The sequence below is a fragment of the Rhipicephalus sanguineus genome, chromosome 1, assembly GCF_013339695.2.
Source record: "Rhipicephalus sanguineus isolate Rsan-2018 chromosome 1, BIME_Rsan_1.4, whole genome shotgun sequence".
NCBI lineage: Eukaryota > Metazoa > Arthropoda > Arachnida > Ixodida > Ixodidae > Rhipicephalus > Rhipicephalus sanguineus.
This window is the reverse complement of record NC_051176.1, coordinates 73,240,309-73,262,038: the sequence shown is the minus strand read 5'-3', so window position 1 is coordinate 73,262,038 and position 21,730 is coordinate 73,240,309. Positions and strand designations below refer to the sequence as shown.

General features: G+C 45.9%; 1 protein-coding gene across 1 annotated transcript in view; it reads right to left on the bottom strand.

The window, feature by feature from the left end:
- The window catches only part of LOC119392996 (whirlin), a 328,938-nt gene that overhangs the window by 291,529 nt on the left and 15,679 nt on the right, over positions 1 to 21,730 (bottom strand). The window contains exon 3 of the mRNA XM_037659871.2: positions 18,865 to 18,990. Within this exon, the coding sequence (XP_037515799.1) occupies positions 18,865 to 18,990 (126 nt within the window). The remainder of the gene's footprint in view (positions 1 to 18,864; positions 18,991 to 21,730) is intronic.

The window sequence follows — 21,730 nt, the reverse complement described above, 5'->3', positions numbered from 1 at the left end:
GCAGTCCCTTTCGTAGTTGTGTTTCGCACAATGAAACTTTAGAAATAAGTGTTTGACAACAGGCTAGGAAATCGACCCTCGCCTTATCTATCACCGAAGATGGCGGCTCAAGATTATGTGCGCAGCAGCTTTTGTTGCGCAGAACGATTTGCGCCTATATCACCAGCACCTAATTTCCCTTGTAATGAACTGGGGAAAAATTAATAAGAATGATACCATTATGTGTGGCATTTTTTAAAACCATATACATTTTTAATATACACACTATGACAGTATTCCTCCTATCGCCCTCGCGCACGACCTCTCAACTTAGCCACAGCTAAAGTTACATTGAAGTGACGAATTAACTAGAAGTCATTAATTAAGCTTTAAATTATTCACTTGAGGGCAGTTGTATATAAGGGAGAGTTGTAGGCCATCACAATTTATCGCGGGCCCGTTTCCTCGAAATCGCGAAACTGGCACATAATTTGAAATATTCATAACGAAATTTTAACAGAGACATTGACAGTGATTGCACCTGGCCCGCAGGAAACGCGGCCGCTCTGTTACGTCAGACCGGAACTACCCGTGACGAGGAAGTGACGAAACTTGAATGACGGCGCGTCGCGGCAGTATCGCACCGTGAAAAGCGTCTAATCGCCTTACTTGCAACAAGGATCGACTTACCTTTTGCGCGTGATATTCGGTGCTTATCTGTTTCTGTCGTGCTGTGCGCAAGAAAACCGAAGTTTCCACCATTTCTTTCTCCGTACAGCATAAAAATCAAGAGTAGTCACCTAGACATTACGGCACCTCTTCTTGCAGATAGGCGAAAAAGTATTTTGCGCCTCTTTATAGGTTAGGAACGAAACAGATAAGTACCAGAGATCACACGCAAAGAATAAGTGGTCTACTTCTGCATTTCAGACAACTTGCCGTTTTGCCTGACCTGGGCTCCGTTGGCGATGACACGGGCATGACCGGTATTCAATTCCCCTGTGGCCATTGTGTAAACTATGCGGATGCGGAGAAACAATTGCACACCTAGGTGAGTGCACCCCTTTTAAATGCCAAAGAGCAGCCCTCTCATCCGCAGTAGGAAAGCTCGACAACCGCCCTATTGCAGAAAAAAAACCCTTCAGCGGTGGCATCGAAAGCTTTCAACGCGAGTCGTTAGATAAGCCGGACTGAACGACGCATTATGGCTGATCATAGACAAAACTGTTGCGTAATATTTGGACATTGCCATAGCCAGAAGGGGGCTGTTAGTGACGCTGCAGACTGTTCTCCTCTTTTATTCTTTCACAAATAATTATCTTATCATGTGCAGGGTAGCCAACTGGAGATCTCCTCTTGCTATCGATGACTCGATCACGTTGGTTTCTTGTAGTGTTTTTGTCTTTCATTCCTTTGAGGATGATCATGACTTGTGGTGATTAATGGCGCAAGGGGCATGTGATGGCCATAGACCGCCAGGACATGGTACGGTGCGCTGTCGATGATATTGTGAGGTGGCTGTATAAGGGCGTTAAAAACCTGCGCGTAAATGTGCGTAAAATACATGCACTAGTAAAACAATCAAAGTGACGTGAAATGTATCCCATCGGTTAAAAACAGTGCCATGCTTGAGGTATACTAACACGGTGAAGCAATTGTAGGCACTGTTACCTCACAATGACCCTTGCGAGCAAGAGCCCGGAGGTTGAGTGCTTTAAAACATAGTGCTTTCGCAGCAGCATCCTCCTGCAGAGGATGTACTACGATTCTTATAGGCAAATGACTTCCAAAGTACCGACGTCGTCTAAAAATCAGAGGACTGATTTTCTATAAAACATCGGTTCTGTATCCAAGAAAAATGCGGGGTGGTGAAGGCGGACATGCTCCCGGTAGACTTTAGAAAAAATGTTTTTTTTTCCCTTTCAGGCTCAGCCTCTCGACAATGTAGCAGTACGTGAAGCACAGTAAGTGCCCCGCCGCATCTGCTACAGGTCGGGGGTTCCCCCCTGTCAAGAGATAATTGTGTGTTCCGTAAGTGTGTCCTATTCTAAGTCGACAGAACCGGACATCACTTCTTGAGTTTTAGTGGGTAGCCAGTTGCCTATTGTTGGCTTAATTAAATGAGGCTCGTTGTCGGTCTGGGCATCCCACAAACGATGCCACTGCATTCTGATCCTTTTACGAATATAGGGTATCATGTCTAATACCGGAACAGCTATGGATGATTTGGCAGTGTTTTTATTAGCGCACGTAGTGAGCTGGTAAGCCTGCACCTTGCCCTCAATATCACGGTGCCCTGGCACCCAGCATAAAAGGACATGCTGTTTAGACCCATAAATGGTACACAAGAGGGAATACAGTGATAAGATAATACCATTTCGGGGCTTTTTTAGAATTTTAGAGCATTCAGATCACTTAGAGTCTGTGAATATTACTGCTTTCGGTATGTTTAGTTGCTGGATGTGTTTAAAAGCCGACATTATCGCGCACGCCTCAGCTGTGAATATGCTTGTGTTCGGGTGCAAAACGTCAGAGTCGGAATAGGATGGGCCGACCGCTGCGTAAGACACTCCAGCATCCTACTTTGACGCATCTGTAAAGAATTCTGATAACGAGTATTTATGCTGCAGCTCTAGGAAGTACATCTGGATATGTGCAGCTGAGGCATGCTTTGTGACATCTACAAAGGAGATATCACAGTCTATAGTCTATAATTTCCCACTGCCAGGGCGGGACCTGTTTTGCGGGAGCCATCGACGGTGTTCAAGGAGTGGGACTCCCATTTCTCCCGCCAGACTTATACGCCGTGAGAAATCTCTCTCACTGCAGGACGACTTTGGAAAAGACGAGAGCATGACAAGTTATTTATGGTGTGATATGTGGGATGTGCACAATTTGCACTAATTTTGAAAAAGTACACGAAGGCCGTGTATGTCCTCTGCAAGTGGAGTGACCACTCATTTGACTCGACATAAAAGCTTTCTACGGGGCTTGTGCGAAATGCACCTGTAGAAAGGCGAATGCCCAGATGATGGACAGGATCCAGAATCTTCAATGTACTCGTTGTGGCAGATTGGTCGACTTATGGCTCCGTAGTCTAGGCGCGTGCATATGAGACTTTTGTAGAGATTTTGGAGACATTTTCTGTTGCTGCCCCATGTTGTATGTGACAGGACCTTCAAGATATTTATTGTTTTCATACACTTGTTTCTATAATATTTGATGCGTGATACAAAGATTAGCTTTGTGTCTAAGATTAGGCCTAAAATGTATGCTCAGTTTTTACAGATAGACGCTCAACCTGTAGGTCTGTCAGGATCGGGGTGCAAGCCTCTCCTTCTCGAGAAAAGGACACATGTACATTTTTTTTGCGGATTAAGGCTTAAGCCATTATCGTCAGCCCATTTGGACACCTTGTTTAGACCAAGCTGAACGTGTCGCTCACACGTCGCGAGGTTGTACGATTTAAATCGAATCTGTACATCGTCGACATACGTGCAATAAAATATATTGCGTGATCTACAGACGCATGGAATTCCTTTTAACAATAAAAAGTCTACAGCTCAGGACACCACCTTGCGGTACTCCTGTTTCCTGAACAAATGTTTGTGATAGCAGGTTTCCCACTCGGACACGGAACCAGTTCCAGCCTTGAAGAAGAGAAGTCCACTTGTCGAAACGTCGGCTCGAGCACACACCCCCTTGTTTACGGATTTTTTCATTGGAAGCTTCCATCTTCCATTTCCTGCCGTTTTTTTGGAGCTCCATTATATCTAACATTCTACCTCGTACATCGAAATGGGACATGTCTAAGTATTCCGAACCGCCAAGTTGTGTCGTTCGCTTTTTTCATGTCGAGGAACACACAGAGAAAGAATTGCTTGTGTACGAAAGCTTCACGGATTCGTGCCCAATACATAGGAGATGGTCAGTGGTGGATCAACCCTCTCGAAAACCACACTGGTGTGGGTCAAGCAATTCGTTTGATTCCAGGAAATGTATTAGCCGGCGGTTTACTATTTTTTTGAAAAGTTTGCACATGCAACTTGTTAGTGCGATAGGTCTGTAACTTGCAGTCTTGGCGGTAAAGCGTTACAATTAACGGCGTTACCGGTAACGCATTACATTTTTCAGTATCTTAGTAACGTACTCGTTACTATTTTTGGAACTGTAACGGGTAACGTACTTTCGCAACCATTTTTCGCTAACGTGAGGCGTCACGTTACTCATTACTTTTCATTCCAGTTATCCTAGCAGTCTTACACCAGATTCACCGGTCTTGTAGGAGCGTGTTTCTCAGAGTTCGCCCGGAGGTTATTTTGTCGCTGCTGCGGACTGCTCCGTCCGCCAAGCGTTGACAAAGCGATCCCGCACGGGGTCCTTTTTTTGTGCGGGGGAATTAAATTGCACTTGGGAGCCAATTCCAGAAATTTATTAAATGGATCTGCTATAGTTTCGGCTACCTTGCTATCGAGGTTCAAGTTGTCGTTGATTGTCGACGAAGGGAAGCGTAATGCGGTCCTCGTAACCGTAAAAAGCGGACTGTCGAGATCTGCTCGGCTTGCGGACATGAAGACTCGGTGTGACCTCCAGCACAAAGGATCATAACTTCTTCGGAAATGCCTTCTGAACGTAATCGCCAACTGAAAATGACCGACTGTCTTGGTACCTTTGGTGCCGCATGACCTCGCGATGAGCGGACTCAAGGAAAACATGCCGTGAGTTCACCAGCTTTTCCTTAAAGCGAATACAGGAGTACCATATAGTGCGTCCGTCCAGCTGAGCTACCATTTAGCATAGGTGTGGACGTATTAGCTAATAAGCGAGTCAAGCTGTCCGATTAAAGCTTTGAAACACAGCGGTTGCTTATATTCAGCGGTTTGTAGTTACATTAGGAAACTGTTCCTGTAATACTCTAGCACTGTTTATAGACTTCGTATTCAAAATTAGCTTTGCTTCTTCCTATTTGCGACTGCGCCTACGTTCCTGGTTATTGAACTCCTGAGCAAGCGAGGCTGACCTTGAACACTTTCACATACGCGGTCGCCATATCTTCGGCGATTATACAGGTCAAATAAAAAAAGGACTTGTTTATGTGCGCAAATACTTTTCCTCAGATTTATGCCATTTAAGCATTCCTTTATTGCTACAAAATTTGAGCATTTATTTTGGTAGTAGAAGCACGCCGTCATTATTACTGCAGGTTTGTTCAGTGATGATTTCATTGCGTAGAGCGTAGATGAAATCGATCACTTTCAGTTTAATGACCCATTCTGAAAACTAGCTTCCGCATGTGTCACAGAGTTAGAAGCCATCACACGTAACTGCGCAGGCAACTTTAGGCCACTATAGTACTGCGAAGGTACGGCAGAGTTGTGCAAATTATTCTCGGTAATTAGTATTTCAGGCAAAATTTTTGATTGGGCGGCAACTTTATTGTTACATGTGACTAGGAGTTTTATAAAGTTCCTATTGTAGGTTCTTGAGGCGAGGACACACTGATTAATATTTCTGACTATGATGTAACGGCAGAAGTAACGTCCGTTCCTTTTTTTTTTTGGTAACGGCAACGATAACGCGTTCCTTTTTCCTTAGCGTAACTAGTAACGTATTTAGTTACTGTTTTCGGTAACGCATACAACACTGATAACTTGTGACGGAGGATGGATCCTTGCCCTGTTTCACAATAGGGATCACAATAGCCTCTTTCCAGGAAGTAGGGATCTCACCAGAAAACCATATAGCATTGTACAAGGACAGCAGTGTTTTTTGTGTTTCCTGGGGTAAGTGTTTCAACATATCGTATACAATATGATCAGAACCTAGGGCAGATTTGTTGCAGGAATTCAGTGCAGCCTGCAGTTCTGCCAAGCGGAATTGATTTATTGATTGATATATAGGTTTTAATGGCGCGAGGACCACTCATGGCCAAAGAGCGCCAAAGCAACAATAGTTAGTGGCAACTAACTAGAACAAGAAATTCAGGGATGTAGATGTGATGGGGCTGTAAATGGGCCTAGAATGAGTCGCTGGAAAAGTGTAAAAGACACAGGTAATAAAATATGGCGATGACTAGTGATGCACGAGACAGGAGTTAATTACGCAAATAATGATGCTGTATTACAGATATGCTAAGCGGAATTGTTCATTGTATGCCTCTGTCTTTGTAGACATCCTTTCTAACCTTTCGCTACAAACTCCTGCTTGCGCAGACGCCCCTGCGGAGTCTTTCATTTCTTTCTTCTTGTCTTTGGTATTCCAAAGAAAACTTAACGGCGGACATACCTGCAGATAAGAACCGCGATGCCTGGGCTCTTTGTTTCTTTGTCGCTTGACCGGTAATCGTTCACAACGTGCGTTGTCATTGTGCGGACCTTGACATTCAGGCACGTTTTGCTGGGAGGAACGAGTGGGTCTTTATTTATTGGACGCGGTTCGTTGTGAGAACTGTATGGAATGACGTCAACAACGCTTTCGAAGAGGAAACTTGATTGGGTAGAACTGAAGATCCCGCAGTTCAAATCTGGGAACCTTAACCACAACCTAAGAGTCGTTTTCCTAAAGCGTACAGGTGATACTTGCATCTTACGCTGGCGTCACGCTATATCCACTGCTGTCCGGGTATTTCCGATTTGTTTGTTGTTGCACTGAGTTTTGTAACAATAAACGAGTACCATATAGCATATGTTCGAGCAACCGCCCGTATGATAGAGCTGCAACCTATGTATTATCGCTGGTCTCGTCGATACTATACAGCTTTGTAGAGAGTTCCTCAAAGGCACTCGCTCAGCTTAAATGCCTGCTGAGTGAAAAGCGCGGTTGAACGATTTGACGTTACAAAACTGCATCATAAAAAGCAGCAAAAAAACTTCGATATGTCGGGCGCGTCTATACTGGAGGTGAAGATAACTACAAATGCTGCGATGGATGATAGGGGCGGCGCAGTCAACGATCGCCGGATGAAGCAATATGGTTAACGACTGCTCTATGTAAAGTATGTTACCGCGCGAAGGGATCAACTACAGCGATCAATAAATTCCAGGTACTGCACTGTGTATCGTGTTCGCGATTTTGATTGTTTTTCCTATAGCGGAATATTTAACCACGGCATGACTATAAGGGATCGTATGAAGAAATACTCAAAATAACTGAAAGTAAAATGAACAGCTCCACAATACAGCCGAAAAAGCGGTACACCGTCCCATATGCCAGACAATGACAAACCCGCCATGTACAAGGCATTCATGAATAGGGCGTATTGAAATAACTGGTTCCCCGCGAATATGTTCATTTCTTATCACTCGGAATTCAGGCATAGCAAAATAATTTCGCATCCAAGCATACTAGAGAAAAGTAAAAAAAAAAGAGAGAGAGATTTAGTAATTAACTGCGGTCGTTTTGCGTGCTAAAACCACGAAATCGTCATGGGGCACGCCGTACTGGAGAATTTCGGAATTACTTTCGACAACCTGGGATTCTTTAATGTGCACATAAATCTAAGCACACGGTGTTCCGTAATTCGCCCCTATTGAAATACGGCCGCCTTGACCTGGAATCAAACCCACGCCCTCGAGCTTAGCAGCGCGAAACCATACGTGCTAAGCTGCCATGACGAGTGGGTTTAAAAGATAGATTTAATGCAAGATATGGTCTCCTGGTTTCGTCGATGCCTTGATTCCGCAGTGCCTGCATGACTGCTGATGTCTCCACCGAATCAAATGCCTTCTCGTAATCTATGAAGGCTATGTATAGGGGTTGGTTGTATTCCGCGCATTTCTCTATCACCGCGCATTTCTCTATAATGGAAGAAATCTACAGCGGATCCACAGCCACTATAGTCCTCCATAAAGAAAGCGACAGAATCCCAATAAAGAAGGGCGTACGGCAGGGAGACACGATCTCTCCAATGTTATTCACCGCGTGTTTACAGGAGGTTTTCAGGGCCCTACACTGGGAAGAGTTAGGGATAAGAGTTAATGGAGAATATCTCAGTAACCTACGATTCGCTGATGACATTGCATTGATGAGTAACGCGGGAGACGAATTACAGCTCATGATTACTGAACTGGATACGGAAAGTAGAAGAGTAGGTCTGAAAATTAATATGCATAAAACTAAGGTAATGTGGAACAATCTTGGCAGAGAACAGCGCTTCGCGATAGGTGGCGAGACGCTGGAAGTTGTAAAGGAGTACGTCTACTTAGGACAGGTAGTAACCGCGGAGCCGAACCATGAGAGTGAAATAACTAGAAGAATAAGGATGGGTTGGGGCTCATTCGGCAAGCATTATCAAATCATGAATGGTAATCTACCACTATCCCTCAAGAGGAAGGTATATAACAGCTGCATCTTACCGGTACTTACCTACGGAACAGAAACCTGGAGACTTACAAAGAGGGTTCAACTTAAACTGAGGGCGACGCAGCGAGCGATGGAAAGGAAAATGATAGGTGTAACCTTAAGAGACAGGAAGAGAGCAGAGTGGGTCAGGGAACAAACGGGGGTTAAGGACATCATAGTTGAAATCAAGAAGAAATGGATATGGGCCGGGCACGTAGCACGTCGGCAGGATGACCGGTGGTCATTAAGGGTAACTGACTGAATTCCAAGAGATGGCAAACGCGTGAGGGGGAGATAGAAAATTAGGTGGGTAGATGAGATTAAGAAGTTTGCAGGTATACCGTGGCAGCAGAAAGCACAGGAACGGGTTGATTGGCGGAACATGGGAGAGGCCTTTGCCCTGCAGTGGGCGTAGACAGGCTGATGATGATGATGATGATGGTCTCCTGGTAAGATCAATGCATTATGATACCATTCTTGCTTTACAAGTAGACATTACTCGTTCCTCAGAAAGAACATGCATCGTCAAATCGGCGTGGATTTTGGTACTGCGTCTGCTAAACACAAATCGAAAAACATTGTGAGCTTGGGATTCACACAAAGCCCCTAGAGAAAGCTCATAAACGTTGGACTAATTCCGAACAATTGAGCGGCACATTTCACATAATATTAAGGCGAAAGACTTCCACGTATATTTAATGTGAACGTAACCTTGAACGAAAACCACGGCGACGACACGAAGTATGAAGTATATGCGGAAGTATGTGAAAGCAATGTGCCACTGGCTCATTTCTGCCGTCCTTGGTGCTGCTTGCGTTCTGCTTTCTCGCCTGCTGTCGTCGTTTCGGTTGTTGAAGCAATGCGACCTACGTGTGGAGACGTAGGCGTGCGCAGGGCTCTCCATTAGGAGGGGCCGAGTTTCACCGCCGCGCGTCCCCCCTCCTCCCCCACTGGTCTCGTTGATTCCGAAAGAAAAGAAGCTCCGCAAAGGATGCAAACATAAAAATGAAGCAATGGCGTGTTTTTCACAAAGGCCTGACATTGGCCCATGACTTTCCGGGGTAAAGGTAGGAAGTAAACAGTTCTTTCAATGCAACATCAGCAGAATCAACATCAGCAGGGCAGAATTGGCGCCCGCTTTAGATGATTGGTGGCAGGGAGGGGGGGGGGGCGCTCATCCCGCCCCCCTCGTGCGCACGCCTATGTGCGCAGGTGAGCAAGTGGCCAAATGCTCACGCATACTCTGCTGTGCTTTTATAGTCGCCTACCGCACACCTAAGAAAAAAAGTTCGCGCATACTGTCTAAAACGCATAGGGTCCCTTATGCATTCGCGTTGACGACTCGAAGGCGAAAGCCATCTTATTCTTCTTTCTTCTCAGTCAATGTACTAATCCCCGCATCTGCTTTTTCAGTACATCCGGGATCGGCCCACATTTCACCAAGCGACAATGACATGCGATGACGTCGTCGTGTTGCGTCACGTTAGGTGACGTCATAGTGACGCCTTGCTGATGGCAAATGGTGACGTCATGGCGCGATTATGATTTTTGCATAACTCGCATTGACGCTGCCACCGCCGACAGTAAATTTTTGTGGTTGATGAGGCATCTAAAGCATTCACCTTAATTAGCTCCACCCCCCGAACCGCGGCGTGGCTGCCGTTGCACCTGTGCAAAAGTCGTAAGTGGTTGTTTATTTGACAAAATATGGGCAAAAGGAAGGAAGCAACAGGAAAATTAGTACGGATGGCTCCACTGTAACTGTCTAGCTCAAGCAGTTGACACACAGCGGCGGCCATCAGTGGGTGAAGGAGGAGTACAAGACAGGGAGAGAGGGAGAGGATAGAGGGGGACTAACTACATATGTACACAGATGAATGTAATGGCTATTTACATATGCACAATCTGTTTCACGCTTAGAGGAAAACTCGTAGCGCATGACATCGCGACGCGTGGAGCGCAGATGTCGCGCGCCGGCAGCAGCGCGCAGGCGTAGACGCTCGAAGGGCGTAGTGTTCAACCGCGTCGTCTGCTACGGCGCGCGTTGGCTATATTGTCGGCATACGTGCTACCTTCAAGGGTTGTGCTCCGAGATCAAGTACGTTGTGCGAACATTTTGGTACTTGTTTCTGCTCGCTGCGTATTACAGTAGCACACATGGTGAAGAAATTTATGTGCACGCTCTCAGTACCCTGCCTGGCTTTTTGAAATAAGGAACGAGGATGCCGTCAAAAAAACTGCGTAGAACCCCACTTTTGCCAGGGAATGCCCAGTGGTTGGCTTCGCACAAAATTTAGTAAAGATCATTGCTTCAGTTCCCGCAGTGGCGATGAAACCCGCGCACTGCCCCTGAGAGTAGCCCGATTCCAGAAAATGCGGCCAGCGCAAGCCGCCGAAGCAAACGACGCGGTTCAATATCCTGTTCTAGAACGTCTGCGCATGAGCGAGCCGCTGCCGCCGCCCGACTCCAGCGCTCGCCGCATCGCGATACCATGTGCTCCGACTTTTCCCCTAAGTGTGAAACCGCCTGTAAATAAAATGACGTAATGGCCCTAGTTCATTTGTGATGTGACCTGCTAGAAAGTTTGTCGGTCGCCCATCCCCGTTCATCTGTACTCTTACGTCGCGGCTAGCAAGCCGGCAGGCGAGGTTGAACTGCTGGAGCAAGTCCCACGGAGTTCCTTGAGCAGCCTCCCGCGCGCGGGAGTGGCCGCGGGACCATAGGGGCCTGTGCACGCGGCTGCAGCTCAACAGTCCCTCCCACGTAACTCCATAAGTACTGCACCACAGGAGCGATTATTCGAGGGTCTCCACTTCACCACAGTGCTAGCAAGCATCCGTAGACGTGAGTCCGAGGCGTGGACTGCGCGTTTACGTCAACACACACGACACGCAACCGCAGCAATCACACCCAGTGTTTAAATGTGCTTATCTAGGCGAGGGGAGCGATGTGGCCTCGTAGGCACTTCATTTACACTTTCTAATAGCGCAGCAAAGAACGAGGACACACAGGGAAGAAGACATCTGACGACAGAAAGCGTAAGATGTGTCTCCTTCCCGTGGGTTTTCGTTTTTTGCTGCACTATTATAAAACGTTCTAGGTAGTTTCCGTTCGAAACGTAAATACTTTTTCTCTACTAATGTTAGGAATTAAAAGTTCACATTCCTGTAATATTGTTTGGATAAGCACTCATGTCAGAATTTCAGATAAAATTCGCCGGGGCGTACAAGTTTTCGATTTATTACCGGCGGTACGAACGTGTGTCTGTATGGTATAATCGGCCATTTTAAACGCGAAAAGGTGCTTGATGTAACGAGCATGCGCAATTCAATGGGTTGGACAACTATGAATGTGAGCTGAGCTTGTATATTTTGAAGTAGGATAGCAGAATGGGCGAGCTGGTTTATTTGCATGGTACAACAGCGCAAAAGAAAGGACAAGGAATAGCCTCGTATGTGTCTTGTCTCGCTTGGTCCTGTCTTCTGCGCTGCTGTTCGAGTACCATGCTTATGTTTTTTATTAGGTTGTAACCAAATAGAGTCGTACCTGTTTCCGCCGTAGACGGTACTCCCGCTGCCACGGCGGTGTTGGAGCACCACCGCAGCGTTCCTACACCTCCATTGCAGGTACAAATTGTTACATTAACCTACGGGAACCTCCTGGAACTTCGTGGAACCGAAAAATATTTCTGCCCACGCCCCTGCTGTTAGCGCTTTTTCTTTAACCACAAGTTGTGTTTGAACATAATATAATTAAGTTGTATCCATGTCTTGAGTACGTTGACCATGAAGTTAAACTATTAGCTTAAACAGATAAGGTGGCATCAGTGAAGTAATGAACAGCGTTTGTACGTAAATATAAAGAAAGGAACATGAAGCAGCAGTCTGCTAAGCAATGACTTTGGTAATATGTACAAACAAAGGTAGCATATTGTGCGGCAGTGAGTACTCGAAATTGTTTAGACTACCCGGTATTCTGTAATATTCAAAGGCGTAGCGAAATACCGAATAGCGCGTGGCGGATAGTGTAGCAACGCTCGCAAGCGAGCTTCAAGGTACGTGCGCCCAAAATAAGCCATTAACGCCCGCGAAGCTGTAGCGTAGCAATGTAGAAATTATTATTAGAAATTACTATTTTCTATATTGTGCGTATGCACAATGTAGAAAATAATAAGCTCGCCATTGATGCCGCAAACTGCAACATTGCAGGTAGTGCCAAGGCGTGTTTGTTTGGCTAACCTAACTTTCTGCCTGCTTTATTCGCCTTGCGTTATAATTAAAGGCGAAGCATTTCTTAGCGAACGCAAGCTACTTTGAGCGTATCTATCTATCTATCTATCTATCTATCTATCTATCTATCTATCTATCTATCTATCTATCTATCTATCTATCTATCTATCTATCTATCTATCTATCTATCTATCTATCTATCTATCTATCTATCTATCTATCATCTATCTATCTATCTATCTATCTATCTATCTATCTATCTATCTATCTATCTATCTATCTATCTATCTATCTATCTATCTATCTATCTATCTATCTATCTATCTATCTATCTATCTATCTATCTATCTATCTATCTATCTATCTATCTATCTATCTATCTATCTATCTATCTATCTATCTATCTATCTATCTATCTACGTCTGGGTGCTCTCGTGGTCGCCACCTTAACTCAGTGCAGACCAAAATTGGCATGGGAGGGTAAGAGAGGTTGCGAATATGAGGGTCTGGTCATGGCATGAAAAACGTGAAAATCCTGTAGTGTACGTCATCAAACCGTTTCCTCCAGACACGTGTGGCACATGCCCGTATACGACGGGCCACAGTAAGCGGGTGTGCGCCACAGGTGATTGACAGATTATGTCTTCCCAGGAACGGGGAGAGCAGACATTGGTAATTTAAATGCGAGAGTGTAAAGAAAAACCGACATCTGCAGCGTTGACCCGAGGAATGCAAAGAATACAAATGTGGACCCCAATAGGAATCAAACCCAAGCATTTTGCGTGGCAGTCAAGTGTTCTACAACAGAGCGATACCAGGTCTTGAAACTGCTTTGGAAAAAGAACTATGGAGGCGTAATGTCGGTGCAGCGTTAATTGTGTTTGCAGTGCTGGCCATCTAATTTAATAACAAAGCAATAAAGATTACATATGTACTCCTCTGATACATGCGTCATGCCAGGTTATCGTCAGTTGTGGTTCCAGTGTTGGCTCCGCTTTCATAGAAGTGTATTAAACATTGCATTTGTATTCCTCTAATTCCGCAAGCTATATTCAAGCGTTGCTGGACCCTGGAGGAAGGCGCTAACGAAAGTTACGTACGATATTAGCATTATTGCAACGTAAAGTGTACTTCGTTTGGATAATACCCACGTTTGTGCTCTAAAGTAAGTGCTTACGTTACGTTAGACCATAAGTTCCCCAATATACGCCAGTGTAGTCGACGTGCCTGGTAAGGCCACGATGTGCACACAACAACTACGCCTATTAACACACGTCGATCCACCTCGTGACACTTTGCTCAAAGTTAAAAAATGCAGCATAGACAATTGCTCGCTGATTGCTTCGCACGAAACCATTCCCACTAGATGTGGGATCTGCCGATTTTTTTTTAACACGAAAGTGTTTTATGCCGGGGTCCACCAAGACTTCAGTGACGTATTTCCGTCACGGAAATGACGTCGAAAAAATATACACAATGAGATGGCAAAGAAATAAAGGTACCGTCAACGGGCATCGAACCCAGGACCCCTCGGTCCGCAACAACAGATGCCGGGCACGCTATCCACTGCGCCACGGTCACAGACTCTGATAGCTTTACGAACGCGCCTTTTATATCTACCACTCTCCCGGTAGGCTGGGTGGAGGTGACTTCTGGGAGTGGTAAGGTAAAGTAATTCGTCATTGCTGTGGCCTCCGCGACTAGCACCTGCAACGCGTTACGCGTCTGTCCCATTCGGCGCGTTTTCAATAGAAGTTGAATTTTGTCAATGCCCTAACACACCGCGAGGTGGCGACCTTTGTCCAAGCGTCGTAAAAGCGTCGGCCTCGCTCAGCAACACGCTAATAAAAACCAAAATAGCTCTGCGACGCGCCCCTGCCTCACCTGGCTGTAACACCGCGTTCACCGCTCACGCGCTCGCCCCGAGAAAAATCGCGGCCGGGCTACCGGGGCGGCACGACGCGCTTTGCGTTTCCCTCTAGTCCGGCCGTGGTGTTCAATCACATTTTAACATGCCGCGGGATGGCGACCAAGTTCTGCGTCCTATATGCGACGCTCTTCTGGCTATCACACCTCATTCTCTGATTACGCTTTACCACGAGGGTTTGTTTAAATCATTTAACATGGACGTTAGTCGTCGGGATGGAGATGTACCACCAATCATCAAAGTGGGTGCATACACGTTAAACGGCGCCATTAGCTGCCAGACATCAATATACATTGTGAGAGCTCTCTTATATCAATACAGTAAGCGTTCAGTTACTTCTGTAAGGGCACGCTTTACTTTCGTGTTATTCCAATTCCTATGACAAAGGGATCAACCGTGTTTTTTGAAACAAGTGATAAACAAACAAACGACGTCAAGTGGCGACAGCTAAGATGGTTAAAAAAACAAACAAAAAAAACTAGCAAACGCGTAATGTATCTCCTACGAGATTTCTGAAGCGCCCATGCAACTAGCAAAGCCTACAATATCAATTAGAGTATGGTTTTCCGAAACGACGCCATACACAAGAATACTTTGCTGTCTAAGCTTCCGGACATGGATCTAAAGCAAATACAAGCATCTGTTCAGAGCTAACGAGCTACAGAGCGCACGACGACCACATGATAGACACGAGGTGGACGGCAACCACCTGAGGCAGTGCGGCCATCTTTTTCGGGCGTTCTTAGGCGTATCGGGCGTTTCTGGTAAGGCGTGTGCATGCGCAATTCACACCCGGTATTCCGCTTCCGCAAAATGCGCTGCGTATAGCGGAATACCGGAAAGGCAAAAACGTTCTACAGTTATTCTTAGAACAGAAAGCGATAAAAAATCCAACATTCATTACAACGTAAAAAAGTGATGTCTCTGAAAGTATGCAAGTGCATGACCTAACGCAATTCAAGCGCGTCGGCGCCTACGGAGACGGAGCTCTCTTTCTGATCGCTTGAAGAAACGAATCAATGTTTGGACCATGGAAGTAGGAAAAACTGAGTAGGGGCCCTGACGTCACTGTCTGTGAAGCCTTGGTGAAGCCTGAAGTCGGCCATATTGTCTGGACAGATTCTCCTCTCTCGTTTACATGCGAACAGCGCAGCAGAAGGCACGTCTCTCTCTGTCTCGAAAACCACGTGGGCGGCGCGGCGATCCGAAACCAACGGAAAGGAACACGCCGGACCAGCACGATACCGTTGGTGCCATATTTCATCCAAGTGTTCTGCTCTTGCGCTGAATGAAATTTATATGAACACAGTGAATTGTAACGTAAGATCTTGGTTTTAGTTGCTTATTTGAAAATGAAGATGCTTTATATTTCAACCGGCCAAATTATTATTCCGACGGCCATGCGAGTGCAATTTGTACTGTTTTTTTTTTAAACACTGTAGCATTATGCAGCCGCTTTGTTTTCATATGCTGGGGCTTTCGGCCAGACTGCGAGCGAGATGGGGCGATACGAAAAAAAATCCGCGCATTCTCACGGAACTAAATAATGCTCGGCGATTCGTACTTGGCGTACAAGCACAAACACGTATGTTGGTCGTGGCTTGAGGAATATTTTTAACTTGCTGAACAAATTTCTGGCGGCCAAGCACCGGGTAGATGCGGCGAGAAAAGAGCACGCAGACAAAGAAGCAAGCGCAAAAGAACGCCGCGGACTAGATACACTGACGTCAATGTTTATACCACTTTTATTCGCTGACTGAACAGAAAATACGATCGGACGTGCGCCGGGCCGCACGGTTGTATTGCTTCTCTCTCACGCGGCACCCGGTTACTGCGCCTGTGCTCCCCGTAATAGGCCACCGGCGACAGCATTGTGCAACTGGTGACCTTGTGCACAGTGTAGATGTGCCAACAACACTTGAACGCGCATGCTCTAAGCTGAGAGCACATCGCTAGAAACGAGCATCGTAAGCGAAGCAGAAAAGGAAGGAAGGAAGGAAGGAAGGAAGGAACACAAAAGGGAGAAGGCAGGGAGGGTAACCAGACAGCAGTCCGGTTGGCTACCCTGCGCCGGGGGAAAGGGAAGGGGAGTGGAAAGATGGGAGAGACAAAAAAGAGAGAGGGGGGAGCAAAACAGAAAAGGTGTTTTAATACGCTCAAGCAAGTTGTTACTGTACACATATAGAACACGAAACTATGATGTCCTCATTTCGTCTAGCGGGGCACAAAAGTTCCGTCCGCTGTAACAAGCAGGAACAGCGCACAACCGTCATTGACCTGCAAGGCGTTCGTCGTGCAGATTGGAAGATTGTTTTGTTAGCCCCAAAGACGCCATTCTGTTCTGGGATATCCTACGTCGAGCTCTAAAGAAATATTTTGAAATTAATTCTCACACTCTACGCTGCCCTTCACCAAGATCTCTTGATGAAGCACCATTTTATATCTTTTTCCTTGCGGAACTGCACAGTTAGTGAAAAACGCGTATGCAAGGTCGTAACGCAGAAACAACTCTTGCTTCGACTCTACAATGAAAGTGGGATCGTAGGTCTTAAACTTGCAAACCGCCAACGTTTCTCTTTTCGAAATTATTCTATTTTGTACATTATTTTTTATAGTAATCAGTAAGGAGATGTTGGAAAGAAAGCGATACCCGGCACGGTCGAGGAACGCGCAGGTGATGTGGCGTGGCGGCGATCCCGTCACACACCGCCTGACGCGCCAGTGCGGCAACTAGTGTTCCCTTTTGTTCTCGCTCTGCTCTTTCGAGGCTCTTTCGTGGCGTCACAACCAATCGGAATTTAGGCGCCGTTTCACTTTTACAGACAATGGCTTTTCATTCAATAAGACATGCAGTGCTGTCGCATCAAGATGTCGCAAAATCATGTACGCATCTTGCAAACACGCGTATGAAGGTATCCGCTGCATGATAAGTAACAATACAACGAGACTACGTTCTCGAGCAAGTGCATCGTGCGCCATCCCGTCCGCCACTGCATGTCACTGGCGTCTAATGCGTAAGTAGTGTAGGTCAGTTTCCGTTATTTTTACTTTTGTTTGTTTGTTATTTTGTTTTTACTTTAAGCCTCCATTAGTCCAGGAAAGCAACTGACGTGCAACAGTGATGACTTCATCTATCAAAAACGTCGGGATCACTGCACAGAAGTTCGTAAGAAGCACGTGGAAAATATATATGTGTAACAATGGATAACGGATGCAAAGATGGGCTGGGCGCGTTAAAGACGACGAAATTGAATCCAAAGGCAAGTTATACGCCGAATTAACCTGCATTGGCACGGGAAGGCGTTGGAGCGAAAGGAGGAGCGAGGGGGAAGACGACGACTGAGTGCGAGAAACGGTCGGCAGCAATATCTGGCCGGAAATGCCCCAACGAGAGCAATGACGTTCGACAGAACGCTTCCGGTTGCACCAGGAAGAGCTCACCCTGATACGGTTGCAAACGGCAAATGGTTCGAGCTGCAGCTGTGCCCTCAGGCTACACGGAAAAGAAGTGCTGGCTGGCACCACCGTTTACGTATCGATCTTCACTCCGTTGTCGATCGGAGACGAACAACGAGTTCAGTGCAATTCACCTCGCAGCCGTCAATTTTTTAGCCCGTTTTGTCACGACGGAACGTGGATGCGTACACGTTAGCCATCAATCATACTTTTTAAAGCGCGCAGAATTGTCGGTCTCTATCTCTCTCCTTACCGATGTTCAGTGCAGTTGCTCTCATCTAACACACACAAGCGAATAATGTGAGATGAATAGTCCCGTTCGAAAGCGCCCAAGCTTGTGCCTTTTCCTCTTTCCGCGCTTATCACGTTTACCTTGATGGTTATACTTTGCTGACGAATGCACACTTCAAGATGCTCGCTACTCTGTTATGGTTGATGAGGAATACAGAGACATCCTCAGAGCTTTGAAGTGCACCGCGGGAATGTCGCTTCAGTTGGCTGAGGAACGATTGATACCTGGCGTGTGTCTGTGGTCAGACGATGTGCTAGATTGCTAGAGACGTCCATGAGACGTTAGCCACTAACAGTAGAATGCCGTGAACGACACGGTTGTACCCACAGAGACGCAAGTGCGTCGCAACGAAAGTGCTAGGAAATACGATATAACAGAGAGCTGAGCTAGTTGGTAAGTAATTATCCTAAAAAGACAGGGCGTGCAAACACGGACACAAGAAAGGAGCCACTTTATTGTGTCCATGTTTACAAGTCCTGTCTTTTTAGAAAAAAAAAACACGATATGTTGGCATTCCATTCTTATTCACGCAGTATGTTCGGGGTTTTTATGTTTCTTCCCTCTTTTAATCATAGGGTCGACGTGGGAGACAGAACTCGAAGTGAGCCCTCTGAAGGGGTGTCCACCAGCGCCTGCTTACCTGCAGACCGGCGATGTCGGCGGCCGAGTGCCGGTCGACGCCAATGACGAAGACTCCAAGGCCGTACTCCTGGCCGCCGCGGATAGTGAGGCCCAGGCTGCGGCCCTTGTCCACGTTCAGGCTCACCTGCGCGTGTGTTGCAAGATAGCGTGAGTTCGGAAAGAGCAAAATACGCGAAGGATAGCTCTGTAATGGGTCGGTCGGCTAGACACATTAAAGCCATTGCGTAAAGCAATGAAGGGACAGGAATGAAGCAAGAAAACAAATCACGGCACCGAGCGCATACGAGATACATTGGCGATTTTGCCTAACTGCATATAAACGCATTTAACAAAGCGAATTGCGAGTTGGTGAATGAAAAGTCAGAGTTTATGAAAAGTCATAGTCTCTGACTTTAGTCAGGATGAATGAATGAATGAATGAATGAATGAATGAATGAATGAATGAATGAATGAATGAATGAATGAGTGAGTGAGTGAGTGAGTGAGTGAGTAAGTGAGTGAGTGAGTCAAATAACCGAGCAAGAAGGTGAGTCAATAGATACTGAATAAAGTTACTTACTAAACATGCCAATACTAAGTGAGCCAATAGGCGATCAAGTAATGGTTAAGACAGCAATTAGGCTGATCTGGGTCCCCGTTTACGGCGTGAATAAAGCTCGAGTGTAGGAGTCAATGCAGCGCTGTATTTTTCTCCCGTTAATCACACACCTTTTTCTCTACACCTCGGCACTTTGTGCTGCGTTCACATCATAAATCAGGGACCTAAATTAATGAGAACCATTGCAGAAGTGGGTTACAGTGGCCTGGTTGGCACATTATTAGAACATAATTCTACAGCGCTTCAGGCATGATGAATACACGGCCGCCAACACCAGCTGATTATTGCAATTGAACTTCAATTCTACATACTTTGCGTCTCAGCTAACTCGGGCCAAGCTAAAACAAACGGGGTCAATGAGCTACGGCGATGGGGACAGCGGCGTTTTGTGAGATACGACCTTGCAGAAATACGGGGTTTTAACAGCGAAACTGTTCAGCAAATATGTAGTTCCTTTTCCGACGAACCAAAAGACTATCATCGTCATAAATGGGTATGTGCCACGGAAATTGGTAAATCCGACTACTCACCACTGGCCCAGTAAAAATGAAGAAGGGAACACTCAGCCCAACAACAAATGGCTGTGAAGCGACAGAGCCAAAGATCCCGAGTATGTACAACGAGAGAATACTAGGAACGGGAAAGGCGGCTCCGAGAAGACCCCGAAGCGATGGAAGGCCTACGCCAACGCCGACGTGCCCGTAGGTCTATTAGAGGTGCGAAAGCTTGGTTTCGGCGCTAGTTTTTTGTCTCTGGACCTTAGACATGTGTGTCGTGTCTGTGACTATGTGTGGTTTAACTCGAACTTCTCTTCGCTGAGAATCAACGTAGAAACAACCTACCATGACCTAGCTAAAGCCTAACAGCAACCTAGAAGCAACCTGAAACAACCTGCATCACCTAGCTAAGGCACATTCTAGAAGCAACCAGAATAGTCTTCAGAATGGTCCAATTTCGCTGTTTTAAGCCTTGCGTGGCTTAGTGCAAGCTTCGCCACTTTTTTTCTGTAAGGATTCATAATATTATAAGTGAACATTAAGTACTCAGGCTACTAATTTTTTGTATAATTGCTGAAGTTCGTACGTCAAACTACGCGTCGCATTCCAAAGAAGGCATCATGTTCCATTGTTTCTCTCTTCCCTCTACCTGCTTCATAGATTAGGAGCCGAATTAACGAAATTTTCTTTCGCAAGAGCTTCTCGTCATTGGCCATATACCTTCGGTAATGATATGTCCGGCATAAGGATTGGCTGACATGTTCTCTTGCGAACAAATTCCAGCGTAAGTGCTTTTTGTGAATACGGGCCCAGATTCTTTTACATTTGCAAGCGCGTTTTGAGCAAGGAAACATGATCTTGACGTCAGTTATCAACTGTAGACGCAACAGCACAGGGGCTGCGTGTTTGGTTAGGTCACAGCTAGTAGCGACCGAAGAATGGCGGTTAGCATGCCATAAGGACAGGCCGGACGCAATCGTGGTTGCTGGACCCTGATAAATCCCCGGCCAAATATAGCAGTCCCTTAGAAGCGGTGAACATTCTGCTCTATAAGTTGCAGCTCATGCATTCACAGTAACGATGGTTGTTAGCGTAGTGCCTGTAGTCTCCATTTGGCCCTGTCTTAAACGCTGTACGATTCCGTAGTGGTGGGAGTATTATCCGTTTCATTCAGGGTGTCTTCATATGGAGACGCGACTTGCTTTTCATTATTTACAGTCAGTGACGACACGATGAAATTTCGAACACAGCCTTGAATGCAAGCATAGCCATCTACTCACTAGAGCAACGTAACGGAGTTCAGTCCAGAGAATGCAGTGCTATATAATTATTCCGTTGAAAGGTCCGCGCAATATCATGTTCAACGTGTAGCTCTGTATCAACGCTGTTAATCATTCTTGAACACTTGTCAGAACGTTGGCTCCAGCGACAGCCCGTGTTCAAGAATTTTTCATCTCTTGAAGCTTCCATCTTCCCCTAACTTTCTGCTCATTTGGATTTCCGATATTGGTCACTGTTATTTCTATCAAGAGGAGGCCCCCGGCTCCATAATACTCAGTGCACCACTGCATAACAAGTGTTGCACTGTTAATTCTTTATACGGCACATATCGTACATGTACAAAATGCTTGTGATTATATTTTGTTTTCTTATTCTTTTATTCGTTAGAATTTCCTTTGTTTTTGCTTGTTTCTGCAATATTGCTATCATGATGATGGGATAGCCAACTCTAACCTAGCATACCTTCCCACGTTTTCTTTTTCATACAT